The 21,062-nt window shown below is 39.9% G+C and overlaps 1 protein-coding gene across 1 annotated transcript in view; it reads left to right on the top strand.

Annotated features, from left to right (window-relative positions):
* Positions 1-20,347, top strand: part of OTOL1 (otolin 1) — a 29,886-nt gene extending 9,539 nt beyond the window's left edge. The window contains exons 2-5 of the mRNA XM_019435141.2: positions 10,655-11,026; positions 14,231-14,320; positions 18,493-18,564; positions 19,175-20,347. Coding sequence (XP_019290686.2) covers positions 10,663-11,026; positions 14,231-14,320; positions 18,493-18,564; positions 19,175-20,073 — 1,425 coding nt within the window. The 5' untranslated portion in view covers positions 10,655-10,662 and the 3' untranslated portion in view covers positions 20,074-20,347. The remainder of the gene's footprint in view (positions 1-10,654; positions 11,027-14,230; positions 14,321-18,492; positions 18,565-19,174) is intronic.
* The last annotated feature ends 715 nt before the right edge of the window (positions 20,348-21,062 follow it).

Genomic DNA, 21,062 nt, shown 5'->3' with positions numbered 1-21,062 from the left:
TTGTTATATACAAGAAGCATTTAATGTGGTGGAATGTAATATTATATTCAATGTGCTTAATAAAATTGTAATGGATTCACTTATTTAGACACTCTGGGAGAAATAGTCTCCCACTGGATAATAGAAATGGCGGTGCTTTTGCTGCATCTATCAACACAAAGGGATGAGCAAAGCTTATCAGAGCTGATTACAATCACTCTGGAATTGCCCTTAAAAAATAAAGTGGGAAATAGGAATCTGCAGTTACAAAATTTCTCCTTCTTCCTTTTCATGGCATTACATTTGCAAATGAATTCAAAATCTGAGCTTTAGGAGGCCTGTGAGTTTGTTGGAAAAATGGGGCAGGAGAAAACAGCTTATCAGGAATCCTCCACACCAAGGTGGCTTAGCACTGAGAACTCAACACGAGGCACCTTACAAAGAAAGGAGGATTATTCAATGGATGTAGCTCTCAAGGCAAGAGAAGGAAGAAGCAGTAGCAACTGTCCTTCCCCAATCTCCTTTTCCTCACACCCTTCTATACCATGCCCTTGTCTTGGGACCTCCCTCCTGAGGGTAAACACACAGGAAGTGGCTGTGATGGTAGTGAGCCCTTGTAGCTGCTGTCCCCGACTCTCCATTACACTTTAGGTTACTTATTTAGGCAGGGAAGTCACGGGGATGCCAGCATCCCTTCAGGATGAACAAGCCCTGAAATCATCCCATTACTTGACTGGAGTTCAGACCTCTTACAACCCTACCTCTTTTCCTTTCATACCTCAGCACAGGGAAAGCCTCTCAGCCCAACCCAGTCTGTCCCACTCAAGCTGTTTCATCAGGAGTTGGGGCTAAGATCTTACTTTAAGATCTCCTAAAATCCACTCAGGGAAACTAGGGATTTATTATTCTGGTCTTGGGGAGACAAAATTGACCAAGCATCATTTCTATGCAAACATCTGTGTGCCTAGGTTGTACTTCCTAGTGCAAAACTATCTCAGATTTAGTGTGTGTGTGTGTGTGTGTGTGTGTGTGTGTATGTCTTATATGTATATATGTATATGTATATTAAAAACATTTTTTAATGTTTTTAATTATTTTTGAGACACAGAGAGACAGAGCATGAGCAGGAGAGGGACAGAGAGAGAGGGAGACACAGAATCTGAAGCAAGGTCCAGGCTCCGAGCCATCAGCACAGAGCCCAACGCGGGGCTCGAACTCACGGACTGTGAGATCATGACCTGAGCTGAAGTCGGGCGCTCAACCGATTGAGCCACCCAGGCGCCCCATGTATATGTATATTTTAAATGTTTATTTATTTATTTTGAGAGAAAGAGAGCACTCACAAGCAGGAGAAAGGCAGAGAGAATCCTAAGCAGACTCCACACTGTCAGTGCAGAGGCCAGTGTGGGGCTTGATGTCACCAATCATGAGATCATGACCTGAGCTGAAATCAAGAGTTGGATGCCCAGCCTATTGAGCCACCCAGGTACCCCAGATTCATTGTATATTTTAAAATAAAACCTTGACCAACAACTCAACCTCACCTTGTGTTTCTAAAGGAAAATAATTATTAATCGTATTCTTCAAGAATTTTCCCACATGTAGACTCACTGTGGTCTCTTTGTTTTCTCAAAGTGATATAGATTTAAACCACAATCCTAAGAAACCTTCTAAACTCAAACTGTAAACTTAAATTCTAATTTAAATGCGTTGAATATGCAATTTTCAGATAGAAATTAAATAAAATGATGATTGTTTTCCAGAAAGGGTGATCTTTTAATTGGCAAAATAATGGCAACAAACTTGTAAGCCTCTCTCGTCTCTTACTGCCTGGACTACAGCAGCTCCCACCTGCTTTTACTGCTTCTTGTTTTGTCCCCTCTGCAACCATTCTCCACACAACAGCCAGGGCCTCTCCCCTGCTTGAACATTGAGTGACTTTTTACAGCCTGTAGAACAAACCTCGAATCCTTACAAAGGTCAACAGCAGTTACACAGTGTGTCCCGGGGGGGCGGGGTGGGGGGACCATGCCAGGCTCCCTCTCTCTCCATGCCTCCAGGGCCTCTGGGCCTTCCTTCTCTCTCTGTACCAAGGCACATCCAGTTCCTGCTGCTTGGAAAACTCTTCTTGCCTGTCTCGTGACCAGCTCCTTCTGATTCATCAATGCTCTTTCCTCAGGCCTTGCTATCAGCTTAAGTGTTATTGCTCAGATAGGCTTTCTCTAGCAACCTGTCTGAAACAATCTTTCCTTGTCACTCTTTATCAAATACCCCTATTTATTTCCTCCCTACCATTTATTACAGTCTGAAATATTGATTATTTTTACCATCTGATATTTGTCACTGCCATTAGAATGTAAGCTCTGTGACAGCAGATATTTTTTTTCCCTCTAACTCCTGCATATAATACAATGTATGACTCAGCATAGGTGTTTAATAAACACCTGTTGACTGAAAGAAGGAAAGAATAGCATGAAACTTGGGTATGAGAAGGAACACAGCATGGAATATCGGTCATAATGAAATGTGAGAAGCCAAAAGTAACTATTAAGATAGAAAAGGAATATGAAACACATAAAAGTTCATCTAATAATTTTATATAACTATACAAAGGTCACAGGGTGAAGGTTGCTCTGTATAAAGTAAAACAAATGTCAACCCTTTCACAGATGGAGAACTGATCCATACATATCCACATGCTTCAAATTATTTCAAAGTCAACATTTATACTTAAATCAGCATTCAAGAATGCACCTGGAATACAACATTGGTGTGGATTACATATGTGCAGGCTCAGAACATTGTGGGAGGATCTTCTGACAAAACTTCTTGGGACATAATTGGATCCAGCTAGTTTCTAACAGATTAAGATGTTATAGATGGATGAAGAGTGGTTAGGGTAAGAAAAAGAATGTAAGATTGGATATAAGACAGTATATAAGACAGCCTGGGAGTTTATGATAAAGGAAGTGGAGATAAAGTAATTGGAGAAGAATAATAATGTAGGATTCAGGATGCAGTACAGGATTAAATCTAGAATTTATTACGAGTAATTGGGTACTGATGCAGTCATTGAAGGCGGGAGAGGTACAGGGCTGTCACTAGCTGTCAGGTTTGCCTCTAACCTTCAGAGGTTTGGGATTTTGCTATTGATGCCCAGGGCAGGACCTGCAGAAGACTTCTGTCAGTGGTCACAGCCACCCACAGAACCAAGGCAGGAAATCGTGTTGGTGTGTCAAACTTCAATTCTGCAGAAGTCCCTGCATTCCAGCTGCTGCCAGCAGAAGAAAAATGGCTTTTGCTATTTTCCTGTCTTCTGTGTAAGTGTCTCTCACTGGCAGAAACTAAACTGGAACCTGATGACAAGAGATTCTGGGAAAAGTAGTTCTTAGGCTTTGAGCCCTTGAGATATAGAGGAGAACATAAAAGAGGATAGAAATGGGCCAACTGCCAGTCTGACACAATATGAGAATAGGAAACACTTGTCACTGCTTTGAAATACTATTTCTGGCTAGTTAATTTCATTAGGTCTAATCCTCACTAAAATAATAGCCCAACAGTTACTAAGGGCACTGTGTTAAGAGCTATTCATGCATTATCTCATTAACTTTCACGACCATACAAAATGAAGCTACTATTACCGTCTCCATTTTAGAATCCAGGAACCAAGACTTAGAGAGGTACGCTAACCTGTTCCAAATGAAGCAACTAGTAAGTGGAAGAGCTCAACCCTACTCATGACTGGCCGGCTACAAAGCCAATCCCTTTTAGTCCTTATAGTAGAGTACTTGCTAGTCAGTTATTAAATTTCTTTGTAATCCATGGCCCTAGCCTCCACGTGAAACTCGTCAAGTCATTTTACAAACGTAGACTATTAAATCAATATAAATACCTTACTTCTAAGTTGAGAAAAGAACTAATGAATCTTCACAGGATGTCCTCCCAAGCATGGGCACTGTCTTAATGAGAGAGAAAAGTATATCAGTAGAGGAAATGTAGTGTCCCCTACACTTAGAGTGAAATTTTATGTTATGAACAGATTTTCACTTATTGTCAAAGTATCTACTGTTATAAGACCACATCATAGACTCTCAAGGTTGGAAGGGGCATTCAAGTTTGAAGAATCTTCAAGATCCCTTCTGATAGCATTTCAACAAAGGTTGGCTCAACTTCTGTTTAGGAACTGTCAATGGGTGCAACTTCCAGGACTATGGGGGCAGATTGACGAGTTGGGGGAGCACACAGGATGTCTGCTGCTGGTTGAAGATAAGATGGTGCTGCCTGGGGGCCGCTTAGTTCTGTCTCAACGATAGCAAATATGGTGTTAGGCTAGAGGTTGGAGCTATTGATATTAGTTAGCTTTTGCTGCTGATCCTGTCAAAATTCCATGACTTACAAATTATAGCTTGAGTGTCTATGGTGGATTCAAGCTGGCCAGAGATTATTTGGCACTCCTCTCACTGAGAAGTAGAGGCTATGCCCCTTCCCTTTGAGTCTGGCTGGCCTCTGTGACTGCCATGACTAATGAAACTTAACACAGATGTTGTGCCATTCTTAGGTATAGCCTAAATGGATTGGCAGCTTTCATGTTCTTGGAATTCTCTCTTTGGGAGCCCCAAGGCATGATTGAAGAAACCTGACAATCTTGAAACTGGCACGCTAGAGAGGCCAGGTGATAGGAGAGCCCACTTTTCTTCCATTTCTAACAAGGCATTGGACTTGCAGTGAGGCCTTTCCAGACTATCCCATGCAATGGCTGAATACTGCTAAGTGACCCTAAGTATGTCTCATGGAGCAGAAGAATCGCATAACTGATCCAGGCCCAAATTCCTGACCATGAAATTGTGAGCTATGATAAAAGTTATTTTCAGTTTCTGAGTTTGAGGTCTTTTTTACACAAGAGTAGATAACTAGCATGTTCTGTGGGATTCGTGAGGGTTGTTTGGTCTAGACTGGCCTTAACCGGTCTCATCTGGGCTCACTCATATGTCTGAAGATCAGCTAGGGACTCTCTAGATTGTACTTGACTAGGGCAGCTTACCTGAACTCTGCTCCATGTGTCTCTCATCCTTCTCTGTGACAAGCAAACTTGTCCATGCATATTCTAGGGAAATGGCCAAACTGCAAGAGAGCAAGTGGAAGCACATAAGGGCTCTTGGAACCTAGGCTTGGATATGGCACCCTGTCACTGCCATCTCATTCTATTGGCCAAAATCACATGGCTGAACTCAAAGTCAAGGGTTTGGAGTACAGACCTCATTTCTTTTGTGCAAAATTCATATCTCAAACAGTGTGAATACAGGGTGGAATGGGAAATTGGAGAAAATAATGCAATCTATTACATTTACTTCGTTTCAGTACAGCAAACATCAATAGGATACATATTATTTGCAAACATTATGCTAGGCACTGGGAACATAGAAACAAAAGATACCTAACTTTTTGCTCTTGAAACATTTATGTTCCAGGCAATATTTAGAATTTTTACTTCTAATCACTGTGTTAAGATTTACACCTGCATTAAACTTCAGCGTTAGCATCTGAGTCATGTTTTATTGTTTCAGTGACTTAAAATTTGATTAGAAGCCCTTACTTGCTTAACTCGTGGAAGTTGTGTTCGGTTAGGTTTTTATGTTTTTTCATCAACATGAAAAAATTTCAATTGAAAAGAAATTACATATATGTACTGTCAGCTTGCTATCAACTCTTCCTCTGTTGGTTTTCAAAGGGCCTATGTTTTCCTCATGTACAAATTCTTGGGGAACCTCATCATAGTCTTAATGTACCAACTACATTATCCTTTAACATCTGGACTTAAATTGGGAAGCAGGAAGCCACAATGCAAAGAAAACATATGAGGACAATTCACACTTCCAAATATGGTCACCAAGCACCTTCCTTACATTTGTTGCTCTGCTCATTCTTTTCTGTAGCTCTTTGGTTTCTGGCTGGATGTGCTTTGTTTCCCTCTGTAACTTTGCTCCACACTAGTATGTTCCACCATCAGAGCCAGACTTCTCATCTCTCTTCCTCATGTCTCCCATTAAGTTCCTGTTTCTTCTCAGTGGGAAATATCTTTCTTCCACTGAAAGGCCTAGAGCTGAGCTCCATGAAGGGTTCAGCTTAATGCCTTCTGCAGCATCAATGGTCACTCATTAATCCCCAGGCAACATGGGACAGTGGAAAGTGCATGAGCTGACTTTGGAGTCAAATGGGGCTAGGTTTTAATCCTAGCTCTACTGCTTACTAAACCGTGATCTCAGGCAGGCTACTTAACTTTCTGTGCCTGAATTTTAAAGTATTTTTTCTTTTTAATTTTATTTTTTTAATTACAACCAAATTAGCATATAGTGCAACAATGATTTCAGGAGTAGATTTCTTAATGCCCCTTACCCATTTAGCCCATTCCCCCTCCTACAACCGCTCCAGTAACCCTCTGTTTGTTCTCCATATTTACTTGTCTCTTATGTTTTGTTCCCCTCCCTGTTTTTATATGATTTTTCTTCCCTTCCCTTATGGTCATCTGTTTTGTGTCTAAAGTCCTCATATGAGTGAAGTCTTGTGATACTTGTCTTCCTCTGACTATTTCACTTAGCATAATACCCTCCAGTTCCATCCGCATAGTTGCAAATGCAAGATTTCATTCTTTTTGATTGCTGAGTAATACTCCATTGTATATATATACCACATCTTTATCCATTCATCCATTGATGGGAATTTTTAATTAAATTCCAGTTAATTTACATATAGTGTAATATTAGTTTCAGGTATATAATATAGTACTATATATAATACAGAGAATTATATATATAGTATATAATATATACCTCCATATATCACCTGGTGCTCATCACAAGTGCACTCCCTAATCCCCATCACCTATTTAACCCATCCTTCCATCCACCTCCCCTCTGGAAACCATCAGTTTTTTCTCTATAGTTAAGAATCTATTTCGTGGTTTATCTCTCTCTCTCTCTTTTTTCACCCTTTGCTCATTTGTTTTGCCTCTTAAATTCCACATATGAGTGAAATCATATGACATTTGTCTTTCTCTGACTGATTTATTTCATTTAGCATAATACTCTGTAGCTTCATCCATGTCATTGCAAATGGCAAGATTTCAATCTTTTTTTTATGGCTGAGTAACATACCATGTATGTGTATATATACATATCACATCTTCTTTATCTATTTTTCGATCGATATACACTTGGGCTGTTTCCATAGTTTGGCTATTGTAGATAATGCTACTATAAACATCAGGGTGCATATATACCTTTGAATTAGTAATTTTGTATCCTTTGAGTAAATAGCAGTGCATTTGCTGGGTACTAGGGTAGTTCTATTTTTAACTTTTTGAGGAACCTCCATACTGTTTTGCAAAGTGGCTGTACCAGTTTACATTACCACCAACAGTGCAAGAAGGTTCCCCTCTCTCCACATCCTCACCAGTACCTGCTATTTCTTATGTTAATTTTAGCCATTCTGACAGGTGTGAGGTGATATTTCATTGTAGTTTTGATTTTTATTTCCCTGATGATTAGTGATGTTGAGCATCTTTTCATGTGCCTGTTGGCCATCTGTATGTCTTCTTTGGAAAAATGTCTACTCATGTCTTCTGCTCATTTTTTGAATGGGTTATCTGTTTTTTGGTGTTGAGTTTTATATGTTCTTAGTATATTTTGATTATTAACCCTTTATCTGATATGTCATTTGCAAATATCTTCTCCCATTCCTTCAGTTGCCTTTTAGTTTTGTTGATTGTTTCCTTCACCATGCAGAAGGTTTTTATTTTGATGTAATCCTAATAGTTCATTTTTGCTTTTGCTTCCCTTGTCTCAGGAGACATATCTAGAAAGAAGTGGCTACAGCTGATGTCAAAGAAGTTACTGCCTGTGTTTTCTTCTAGGATTTTTACGGTTTCACATCTAGGTCTTTCATCCATTTTGAATTTATTTTTGTGTATGGTGTAAGAAAGTGGTCCACTTTATTCTTTTCCATGTTCCTGGAAAGTTGTTCCATTACCGTTTGTGGAAGAGACTGTCTTTTCCAATTGGATATTCTTTCCTGCTTTGTTGAAGATTAATTGACCATATAATTGTAGGTTTATTTCTGGGTTTCCTATTTTGTCCTATTGATCTTTGTGTCTATTTTTGTTGTGCCTGAGTTTTATAATCCATTATATGGGCATAGTAAATCTTATCTTGCATGGTTCATGTGTGATGTAATTGAAATAATAATTATAAAGTGCCTGGACAATGCCTGTCATGTTCCTGGTGTTAGATCCCTTCTCCTCCCAATCCCAACAGCTTATCTCTTACTATATCAGCTTCTCTCTTATTGGCCACCTTAGGACTGGCTTACCGAGAGGCTATCATAACATGTTTTCAGGGTCAGAAATACTTTGTATGCATGGTAAAACACAGACATGTTTTAGTGAGGAAAAAAAGGGTTATTTTTCCATATGATTTCATTTGTTTAAGAGAGCATAAGCAATGTCTTAGAGCATTTATACTCAGCATTCTGCAAAGTTGAGTTCTTATGGCAAAGTGGCGAGAGAATTAGAAGTTACCAATATTTCACTTTGGATACTTTGCACTTTGGATATTTGCTGTGTTCGGATGTTCAGCGCAGACAAGATCCTTAGGGATGGGGCTGGGTTTTACTTGTCTTTATGTTCTGTGACCCAGCACGGGACCTGGCACTTCAGAGATGCTCAAATAAATGTTTGTTGAACAAATAAATGAATGTTTTACTGACAGCAATTGTGTGAATTGATGAAACTTGAACTATTTTATATGTAGCTGGAATACTTCTGTTGCCTGGTTTTTGCTGGGCCTGAATTTAGCTGATTGATGCTTAGTAACTCTGGTTTATGCGCTGACTTTTGCAGGGGTTGGAGGAGAGTGGGACATCAGGTCTATATTTGGGAAAATGCAGTGCGATCACTTACCCTTCACACTTTCCTCTTTGCTTTTGCTGTTTTTCATCTTTCCGAGCAGACTGTACACTCCTTAAGGACAAACACCATGGCTCACGTTTGCTTTCTCCGTGTTTGTGGCATTGTTGATTTTCAGTAAATACTGGTTGAGAGGGTGAATATGGCAATGAAGACAACTTGAAGGAAAGTTAGCGTTTTGGGATTTTATATGATTTTAGAAATGCAGCATCTTATCTGAGCCCTTTCTCATCTCCTCTGATTTATTCTTCCACTGATCCTGCCCTTGGATTTCTTGTTCTTTAGTGTCATCCTTACAAATGCCATGTGATTTGTGGGAAAGGATTGAGGCTTTGAAATTAAAAAAGCATTTTTTAAAAATGTTTATTTACTTTTGAGAGAAAGAGAGACAGAGCATGAGCAGTGGAAGGACAGAGAGAGAGGGAGACACAGAATCTGAAGCAGGCTCCAGGCTCTGAGCTGTCAGCACAGAGCCCAACGTGGGGCTCGAAGTCACGAGCTGTGAGATCATGACCTGAGCCGAAGTCGGACGCTTAACCGACCGAGCCAGCCCGGTGCTCTGAGGCTTTGAAATTAAACAGACTTGGATTTCAGCTCTGAATTCATAACTTTCTGATTGCATGATCTTGAATGAGGCGTAGAACCCCTTGGTTCCTGTGTCCTCATTCGTGAAGATGAATAGTGTCTTCTACCTGGCAGAGCAGTTTTGAGAACTGATTAGATGGGTGAATGTAAGGCAGCTGGTCATAGTAGGAGCTCTATAAATAGTAGGTGTTATTACGATCCTTAACCCATTCTCTTTACCCTCATACTGCTCCTTTTTCCAACCAGAAAACATGCATTTCTACCCCTGGCCATCTGTTGGTAACATCTGAACGGCTGTGAGTTGCTGGGGACCGCACTTCACAATTTCACTTCATTGGGAACTTTGTCTCATATCACTCTGATTAATAAAAGCCTTAATAAGAATAACCACCCTCTGCCCCATTAAAATCATGCAAGGATAAATGTGAGTTTTCAGGAAAACTCCTCAAATGATGAAGTGAAGAATTGGAGAGTTAAATGACATGTGAAGAATCGGAAGATATAGCATATATTCAAGTTTATGATCTTTTTATTCCCTCTCTCTCCATTTATTACAATAGATTCTAAAAAATTGCTCTCACAACAGGACCATTATCCCTAGTAGATTTAAGGACACTTTCACCAGTATTTTTTCTTGAAATAATTGAGTTTGCTGGAATAAACTACTCAGCTCAATATTTTTCATCTCCCTCTAATACAAATGTATTTGATTCCTATAAATCTGAGTGAGGTCAGTCAGGAAATTATACATATTTGTTTTCCACAGGGTATATGAGCTATTAAGTCATGTTGCATTTATTATAGATCATGTTCGCTAGTTGGCAAGATAATTTGAATGATTGAAAACAATATTTTAGAACATGTAGCACCAGGAAAACAACCAGAAAGGAGAATTGAAGCAAAATCTTCCTTATGATAAATATTTTAAGTAAACAAAATATCCTGTTGTGATTCAAGTACATATTTGCATTAAAATGCATTTAAAATACCACTCAATATTATGCATACTGTTTATTCTTATGGTTCATATGCGTTTATATATTTCCTTCTTATATATTTATATCACTTAATCATTACATTTGGATCTCATGTCATATGTGTATATATATTCCCATTATATCTTTCTTCCAGCCTCAACTATGTGGATGTTTTCTTGGCTGTGTGCCATTTTAATTATTTTGGCTTTTGCTGGTATGGACACAGTAGCAAAGACCACACCACATCCCAAATTTACGAAGAAATCTGACGGAAAAGAGATGCCGAAGGGTCTAAAGCCGTCCAGTGGCCCACCTCCAGAAGAAGAGGAAATTCCTTTCACAGAAGTGGCTGAAATGGTGGAACCGACCCCCAACCCCCCAGCCCTAGATTCTGCCTTCGGTACTGCCACTCTCTTCCCCTTTGAAAACTTCACTCTTGACACGGCTGATTTTTTTCTGAATTGCTGTGATTGTTGTTCATCTGTCCCAGGGCAAAAAGGAGAACCTGGAGAGACTGGAAAGCCAGGTATTTGAAAGTGCATGAAGCCATATTTCCTACCTGGATGTTCTTGGAGTTGAGAGGTGGATTGGAGGTAGAATTGTCCCAAAGGTTTCTACATTGTCCTGCAAATGGTGACAGGGTCTAGGTGTAACACCGTGACAAATGCAAATGGGTGCTGTGTTGCCCACCAGCCACACGTGTGGCTATTAATAAAAATAAACATAAACATTAATATTAAAAATTCAGTTCCTCAATGACACTAGCCACATTTCCAATGCTCAATGGCCACACGTGGCCAAAGACTACTGTATTGGGCGGTACAGATACAGAGCATTTTCATCAGTGCAGAAAGTTCTATTGGACAGCGCTGGCTAGAGCAGAAACCAGGCTCCTGACCCCAGCCCTGGCACACAGTTCTTCACATTACAAACTTACTGCCAGTACAGTCTTCTCGTTAATGGCTGATGTAAAAAGGGTAAATGAAAATTCTGCTGGCTAGTTAGAATGTGTCTTGACTGATGGATTTCTGGAGTGCTATTTGTAGTTAGGATTAGAAATGGCATGTCTGGGACGGGGAGAATAAGGGGCAGGATTCAGTTTGCTCTTCACTGAGATTCCAAGGCAACACTGTATCCTTGCCCAACAATGTTCTCCATTGAACATCATGGTTATATATTTCAAAATTTAAGATATCTTTAATATATACATTATGCATATACTGAGTTTTACTGTAATACATTTCAGCTTTTACATGTCATATAGCAGAGAACTCAGGTAAAATTGAGATAGGAGTGTCAGTTTAAAATTCACTATTCCCTAAAAAAAATGACATATATATATTTGTTATGTCTTGCCTGCAGAACTTAAAGTTATAAAAGCAGAAATTGTGCACCCTCATTAAGCTTTTCATTCATTTCATCCTATAGTAGGAACCTTTTGGGAAATGTGATCAATATTCATGCAGAGCTGGAATTAAAAGGTAGAGTTGCTGGGCAGTGGTCAGGGCATGAAGATTTCTGGATTGCTGAAACATTATTGGAAATGCAATGATACCGAGAAAATTACATTTACCAGAATTCCTCTTAGTATCATATCTGGCTGGTGAGCTGCTTGAGGGTGAAGACCTCCAAGGACATGGTCAAGTAAACACAGCTGGTTGCTAAACTGTCTTCTAAGGCTGTAGGTCTGTCACATGAGAGCTTTTGTTTTACCCTTTGGTAGATTAGCTGGACAGTTCTCAGAGCTCAGTCTCTCCTCTAAATACATAGGACAAACATTTTGGACGTATGCCAAATTATTTGCCTGCCTGGGGTGCTCATATGTTTTAGTCTGAACAAGTCAGCACAGAGCAGAGTGTTCAAGAGCTCAGAATGTCTTGTCTATCATGGTCCTACCTTTGGGAAGCGTCATTACCTAAGTCTCAGTTTACAAAATAGTAGAAGTGGGGGGTGAGTGGGTGGCTCAGTTGGTTAAGCATTGGACTTGGGCTCAGGTCATGATCTCGTGGTTCATAAGTTTGAGCCTCGTGTTGGGCTCTGTGCTGACAGCTCAGAGCCTGGAGCCTGTTTTCGATTCTGTGTCTCCCTCTCTTTCTGTGCCCCTCCCCTGCTTACACTTGTGCTCTCTTTCTCTCTCTCTCTGTCTCAAAAATAAATGAAAATAAAAAAAAAATTAAGGGGTGCCTGGGTGGCTCAGTCAGTTAAGCATCCGACTTCGGCTAAGGTCATGATCTCATGGTTCTTGAGTTCGAGCCCTGCACCCAGCTCTGTGCTGACAGCTCAGAGCCTGGAGCCCGCTTTGGATTCTGTGTCTCCCTCTCTCTGCCCCTCGCCTACTGATTCTCTCTTTTTTTTTCTCTCTCTCTCAAAAATAAATAGACAATAAAGAGAGTAGTAAAATGGGATAAGAATAGTACCAACTTCATGGGGTCATCAAGAGACAGAATGAGGTAATACACGTAAAGACTCACTGTGGTACCTGATAGAATAAGTGCTCAATAAATTGTGTTTGTTTTTCCAGTTAGCTGTAGTAGGAGTCTTTTCCTCTTCTCAGCCTAATAGGGTCTTGTTTCTGAGATTCATAGATATTTATTCTACTGTTTCAGTGTTTCAAAGATGCTGTTTGGTTAAAAAGTTAGAAATCTAGCATAAGAGGGACATTAAACAAACTGGAAAATGACAATAAACCCTCTCAAACCCAACTATTTTATTTTATTATCATTTTTGTAAACTTTATTTGTTTATTTTGAGAGAAAGTGTGTGGGAGAGGCAGAGAGAGAGGGAGAGAGAGAATCCCAAGCAGGCTCTGCACCCCCAGCGCAGAGCCCAATGCGGGGCTCAAACTCACAAACCTCGAGATCATGACCTGAGCTGAAACCAAGAGTCGGACACTTAACTAACTGAGCCACCCAGGCGCCCCACCCACTGTGCTCGTCTTTCAGTTTCTTAAAAACACCATGGTCTTTTCCCAAAATGCTCATCTATGTATTTTGGGGTTGTTTTTTTTTCTTTTTCCTTCTTTTTTTTTTTTTTTTTTTTTTGTTTCAGAAAATCCTAATTCGTTCATTTGTCATTTTCCCAGGGATGTCTCCTCTGATAGCATAAATTAGGTTCTTTTAGCACAATCTATAATGGGACTTTCCTGTTTTCCTTTGCCTCACTAGCTGCAATGTGATAATTTCTACTTATTGGTGTGGTTATTGTTCAGTGTTTATCTCTCCCAGGCTCTCAGCTCCACCAGGGAAAGAGCAGCTGGGATGTTGATAGCTGATTCTTAACACCTCGTATGGTGCTTGGTGTCTAGGAGGCCTCAGCAATACTTCCTGAAAAAATGCATAAGTGAATGAATGAGAAAACCAAAAATGCTAGGTATTGGGTTTTACTTCCAATTAGAGAGTGTGGTCCACATGAGGTTAAGAGCCAGATAATCATTTTGTCCTTGTTTGATATGGCAGTGCTTCCCTGAATCGTTTCACTGCTGCCATGAATCCAGTGACAAGGACTAATGGGCTCAATTTATCTATTCAGGTGGCACAAAATTATAAATCAGACAAAAATATTGTCCTTAGGATTATGTAGTTGTTTTAGTCTTACCCGGATTTTATTATTAAGACTCTGACAGTTATTGGTCTCAATGAAATGACGCCTAAAAAAATTTTTTTTTCCAGAACTAATGAATTTCAAAAGAGAATTTTTTTTTTATCCTGATGGTTTTAAATCTCATTTCCAGGTCTTAAGGGAGAGGCTGGTGGAATGGGGATCCCAGGGCCACCAGGAATTGTTGGACCCCCAGGTCCAAAAGGCCAGAAAGGAGAGAAAGGTAGGTACTTATATCCATTTCGTGTCAAAACTCAAGACATGTTCTGTATCATTTTTCAGGAGAGCAACCTGCTAAGTAAATACCATATTCTTGCAGGTGGATCAATTTTTAAAAATGTAAAAAACTTGGTAAGGCATATTGCAAGTTATATTTGATATAAAAATGTTAACTTTATAAATAGTCTATTGAGGGACTTTAAAGTTTTCTGGTAACGTTTCTCTCTTTCTCTCCACCCTCCCTCCTTCCCTTCCACACATGTAGGCTCTCACACATCTTGTCTTTTCTTCTTTTTAAGAGAGAGAGAGAGAGAGAGAGAGCGAGCACAGGCACGTGAGAGCAGGGGAGGGGCAGAGGGAGAGGGAAAGAAAGAATCTTAAGCAGACTCCACACCCACCCAGAGCCTGATGGGGGGCTCAATCTCATGAACATGAGATCATAGCCTGAGCAGAAATTAACAGCTGGACGCCTAACTGACTGAGCTACCCAGGCACCCCTCACACATCTTTTCTATGTCTTGTTGGCCACACAGCTGACCTAGTGACTGGGAACCACAGGGTATAGTCTCTGGGGAAGGATCCTTTCCGGTATACTCCTGAGTGAGCTCTTCCTCATGATACACATTAATTTTGTATTAGATAAAACTAACTAGAGCAGGCTATAACCCTATAGAATTATTCTGTTTAGATTGATAGCATCCTTACTAAGGAGAATATGACATGCCTTTTTGGCTCACTCCAATCAGGAGTGGAAAGAGCACTGAATTAAAATGGAAGAAATCAAGCTTGTAGCAATGACCTTGTACCAGTCACTTTACCTCATCTGGAAATCAATGGGGAATAGACTAGGTATTTATTTATATCCTATTTACTATCAAAGAAGATTTGTGGTTATGTGTGCTTTCATAGATCTTTTCCGGCTCAGAAATTCTGTAATTCCATAGATCTATCAGCCAGGGGAAATCCCTGGTTCTCTAAGTGCTTCAAGACATTGAGGGAAGGTTATAGATTCACCGGGACATTTAAAAATTCCGCAGTGAATACTACCAGCCTGTAGAAATACCATCTATCCATCAAGTTAAATGTTTTAGCCTCAGTGTCACATGTCAAAAGACCTAATATCATCTATACATCACCCTCCACATGGCTGAGGAACTGTCTAACTCATTTCTAGTAGAATATTCAGTGAAGTAATTACTCCAAAAAGATGCTAAGGTAAGAAAGAGCTCCTTCACAGTTGTCAGTTATGCGATTTTCATTCTCGGAAACATTTAATCCTTTTGTGGCTGAATTATGTTAGCGGAAAGCCCTGTGAAATAAAGATGAGTGATGAACCTCCCCAGTGATTCATACATTTTGGAAGGCAGACTTCTGGAAGTAGAAGAAAAAAACAGGGAAGTATGATAAGATAAGGTTCTTAAGATTACACTTTGATGAAAGATCAAAAGTAGAAATTCATTCAGCCAGTCTCTATAAAGGGGCAACTCTACTTTCTTTTTATTTCCAGACTTAGCTTGGACTCTTGGTTAAGATTGAAAGTTAAAATAATAAATGAGTTGAATGACTGCATTCTGGTTCATCACAACCTGATTAAGTAAACTCAATGTAAGCAGTTAAATTGAAATTGAGAACCAGAATAACTGTGCAGTAAGGCTGGTATATGAGTATTGGCAAGGACGGGGGTTAGAATAGTCCTTCACTTCCATTCAGAGTTGGGTTCTCTCCAAAGGGATACAGATATTCTCCTGATGACCTATGGGTTAATTTCCAAATTGTAAATTTTATGTGGAATGGTAATGGAAGGGGGTCAGCTACTTAGAAAACTACTGAGCAGTTTATGTGGGATTTCTCTAGCTGGTCTTGTGAAATTTGGTGGTGGGGGGAGTCTCTTCTCACAATTTGTAATTTGACATTGGATTTCTTTTTCCCTAACAAAAATAAAACAAAAAAACAAAGTAAGTCAGAGAAAGACAAATATCACATAATTTCACTCATATGTGGAATTTAAGAAACAAAACTGATGAACATAGGGGAAGGGAAGTAAAAATAAGATAAGAAGGGAGGCAAACCATAAGAGACTCTTAAATACAGAGAACAAACTGAAGCTTACTGGAAGGATATTGGGTGGGGGGGATGGGCTAAATGGGTGATGGGCATTAAGGAGGGCACTTGTTGGGATGAGCACTGGGCGTTGTACATAAATGATGGATCACTAAATTCTACTCCTGAAATCATTACTACTCTATATGTTAACTAACTTGGGTTTAAATTAAAAAAAAAAAAAAGAAAGTAAAATTTAAAAATTTTCAGCACATAAGAAAGGAGTTATATCTATAAAACCAAATAAATAAAAATTAGTAAATTAAAAAAGTAAAAAAAATATTAGTTGTATCATAAATAATATGGTTGGCAAACTGATGCCAACCAATGTTACATACAGTCATGTTTGACTGTATGCGAATTTGTAAACTTTCATACTTCAGTTTCTTCTGTGATAAAAAGTGGTAAAAATATCTGCTCTACCTTTCTTGAGGGGAGATGCTATAAACTTCTGTAAATGAAAAATGTTCCCATTGATGAAATGTGCTCTGTTATATGAGTCTCCCTGTTATCCAAGGGGCTATGTTAATATCAAATGAGAATTAATTTTGAATTGAAAAGGTTGGATTAATTTTTAAAAATTATTTACTTATTTTTTTATTTTTGAAAGAGAGAGAGAGCACTTGAGCACATGCACACACACGAGCAGGGGAGGGTCAGAGAGAGTGGGAGAGAAAGAATACCAAGCAGGCTCCATGCTGGATGTAGAGCCTGACTCTGGGCTGGATCTCATGACAGTGAGATCATAACTTGATGGGAAATCAAGAGTCGACCCCTTAACGGACTGTGCCACCAGATTAATTTTTTTTTACAGTTTATTTATTTATTTTGAGAGAGAGAGAGAAAGCAAGGGAAGGGCAGAGAGAGAGGGAGACACAGAATCCCAAGCAGCTTCCACACTCTCAGTGTGGAGCCCAATACAGGGCTTGAACTCAGAAACTGTGAGATCATGACCTGTGCTCAAATCAAGAGTTAGATGCTTAACTGACTGAGCCTCCCAGGTGCCCCTGGATTAAATTCTTTAAAAATCTTGTTAAGAACTTGGAACATTACTTGGCACAAAGGAAATGCTCAATAAAAGTTAACTATTATTCCTCCTACTATTATTACTGCTATTATCATTTTCAATAAAAATGAATTTAGTGTGGTTGTACTGTAACAGGAGGGGCCTTTAGCAGGTCCAGTATAAAAATGCATTTTGTGGCACTGGGAAAATATCCCAAAACCTAGATCTTTAGATTTCTTTTCAAACATGAATTTTTACAGTTCTGTGATTTGTCCAAAGGGCATATGAAAAAAATTCCAAACACAATGAAAATTGGCTTTTCCCTAATGCTCTATGTCAAGGACTATATATTTGCATTTTATATTTATATTTGTATTTATATTCACTATCCTGGATGGGGTTTTTTTTGTTTAATTTTTTAATATTTTATTTATTTTTGAGAGACAGAGTATGAGTGGGGGAGGGGCAGAGAGAGAGGGAGACACAGAATCTGAAGCAGGCTCCAGGCTCCGAGCTGTCAGCACAGAGCCCAACCTGGGGCTCGAACCCATAAACCGTGAGATCATGACCTTAGCCAAAGTCGGAAGCTTAACCGACTGAGCCACCCAGATGCCCGGGGAAGGGTTTTTGATATGATTAGTTTTAGCTAATTGCAGAACGTGTGCTCTGTGTTATAAGGTGGTGACACTCTTTTTTAGGCATTGTGGGGAACATAAAGAAGGGGATATTTTAACTGTTATTCAAGATTCATAAGAAGAAAAAACAAACACATAAATAACAAGACAAAATATCATGAATTTCATGAGAGATTTGAAGAGCAAGGAGAATGCTGGGGGAAAAGCTGAATTTTGTGCAAAGAGATTGGCACTATCCCAAATCTTGTTTAAATGGTTCACCATCAACTGGAACAAAATATTCCTAATCATGCTCGATAAATTTTTTTCCCGTATCGTTTTTCCTTTATCCATTTTGGTAGAGGAAGTGTTGGATTGTAACATGGTTGCAAAATGGATGTTAGTTATACCATAACTAATATAGTTGGAAGAAAGTTAATCTTGGTATCATTTTAGGACTTAAGGGGGAACGTGGGGACCAAGGAACAAGTGGAGCCCCAGGATACCCGGGAAAACCCGGAGAACCAGGTAGAGTGTAAACTGTATCTATTGCGTTCAGTCATGTGTGCAGCACAGCCCCTAATTTTCTTCCTGTTTGTACTTATGCAGGAGGTAAGATGGACATACGAATTGCTTTTATTCTCATACTTCAGTGTCCTGATTGCTAGAGTGCAACAGGTGCTGGTCAGGTAGTTTGGAGACTAAATAAAAGCTTCTGAGCTCGTGTCCTCAGTCTAGCTGTCTTTGGGAAAAAGACAGCTTCAGCTTCTCTGCCTGTGAGATTTTGGGTTTGGATGGACTTAGTGGAGATGTAGGGGAATACTTGGGTTGGGCCAAAACACAAAGGGTAATGGACTACCATGGGTCGCTGTGGTTCTAAATCCTGTTTCTTATCTTAAAAGTACAAAAAAAAAATAGAACTAGATTTATGAGATTTAAATATAGGTTGTCACTACTTGGTGGCATTAACTCCTCCCCCTGTGAGAGAGCCGCAGGATCCAAATGGCACAGCTGTGGCTGAGACAGGAGTTGGGGTTCCAGTCTCAGTGAGTAGGTGTCATTTCTGTTTCGTGAGCTCTGTGGTAATAGCGTTCTGTTCAATGTGATCCTTGAATGTCATTTGAACTTTCTGTTTCAGGTGGCCTTGGTCCTAAGGGGGAGAGAGGAAACATCGGACTGACAGGAGTGAAGGGGCAAAAAGGCTCCAAAGGGGACACGTGTGCAAATGGTACCCAAGGAGATAAAGGAGACCAGGGGGCTGCGGGCTCACCTGGCTTGAATGGAGAGCCTGGGGCCAAGGGAGAGAAAGGGGAGATGGGGGAAAAGGGCTGCTGTGGGGAGTCTGGGCAGAGGGGAGGGAAGGGAGAAAAAGGTGAGGAGGGTCTGAAAGGGGAAAAAGGTAGCAAAGGAGATACTGGAACGGAAGGCAAAAGCGGCCCAGATGGCCTGCCTGGGGCCCCAGGGGATCCAGGAGTTAAAGGAGAAAAGGGAGAGTTAGGTCCTCCTGGTCTTACGGGGCCTGTGGGGCCAAAAGGCGAGGTTGGGAGCAAAGGGGTCCGGGGATCTATTGGCAAGAAGGGCTCTCGGGGCTTCAAAGGCTCCAAGGGGGAGGTGGCCAGAGTGCTGCGGTCAGCCTTCAGCGCCACTTTATCGAAGCCTTTCCCTCCTCCCAACATCCCAATCAAATTTGACAAGGTTCTCTATAATGACCAAGGGAATTACAGCCCTGTCACTGGCAAATTTAACTGTAGTGTTCCTGGCGCATATGTATTTTCCTACCATGTCACTGTGAGGGGCAGACCCGCTCGCATCAGCCTGGTGGCCCAGAATAAGAAGCAGTTCAAGTCCAGAGAAACGCTCTATGGCCATGAAATAGACCAGGCGTCTCTTCTTATCATCCTGAAATTAAGTGCAGGGGACCAAGTCTGGTTGGAAGTTTCGAAAGATTGGAATGGGGTCTATGTCAGCCCTGAGGATGATAGCATTTTTACTGGGTTCCTTTTGTACCCAGAGGAAAATTCTGGAATTTCACCATAAGCTGTGTCTTGAATGCTGTAGTTTGGGTTCAGTGGAATAAGTCAGGCAACACAGGTAGTATTACTAAAAAGAACAACTTTCATTATGTTTTTCATGAGTATAAAAATGATACAGAAAAAATAAGAAAAATATTGTATAACCTAAAGTCAATTACTCTGCCTATTTTAAGACATCACCTTTAAAAAATATATTTATATGTATTGGAAACATGTGTCTATTAATTTTGTAGTTTAGCTTTTTTCATTTAGCATTATAATGCCATTTCCCATGCCATTTAAATAATATCTGCATATAAAATATGATTGACATCTGTAATTAATAAATATATTCTTACCAAATATCTTGTATATCTCATATAGGTGTGTGCAACTCTTTTCTGTGTGAGTGTAAGGCTAACAAGTGACACATGATGGGCTGGTATGTCTCAAGAGTTTAGAAACTGTTAGGATTGACTTGCAACAAAATGGAGCTATTCCCTTGTCAGTTTAATTCAAGGAGAATGCACAGAAAGAATGATAAAAAATAGCTAAAATATCTTCAAAATTAATCAATGTAAAAGTTTGCCCATAAAAATCCTGTATTAGGTGGCCATGTGTGTTGGATAAAAGGTAAAAAGTAAGTTTGTAAACGGGCTCCTGGGTGGCTCAATCAGTTAAGCATTGGACTCTTGATTTCGGCTCAGGTCATGATCTCGCGGTTTGTGGGACCGAGCTCCTCATTGGGCTCTTTGCTGACAGCACAGAGCCTGCTTGGGACTCTCTCTCTCCCTTTCTCTCTGCCCCTCTTCCACACATGCATGTTCACGTGCTCTCTCTCTCTCTCTCTCAAAATAAATACACATTTAAAAACAAAGGAAAGTTGATAAAGCTATTGCTGAGTCATAGCAAAGATCCAGCCATTCATCAAATTGTTGTGCTTAGAAAAACTAAGTGTCCCCCAAAGAGTCAAGAGTAAAATTAAATCATTACTGGTCTAAAATTTCAGCCTTT

Source organism: Panthera pardus, unplaced genomic scaffold, assembly GCF_024362965.1.
Source record: "Panthera pardus isolate Hobbes unplaced genomic scaffold, ASM2436296v1 HiC_scaffold_16, whole genome shotgun sequence".
In the NCBI taxonomy this organism is placed as follows: Eukaryota; Metazoa; Chordata; class Mammalia; order Carnivora; family Felidae; genus Panthera; species Panthera pardus.
This window is presented reverse-complemented; position numbering and strand designations above follow the sequence as displayed.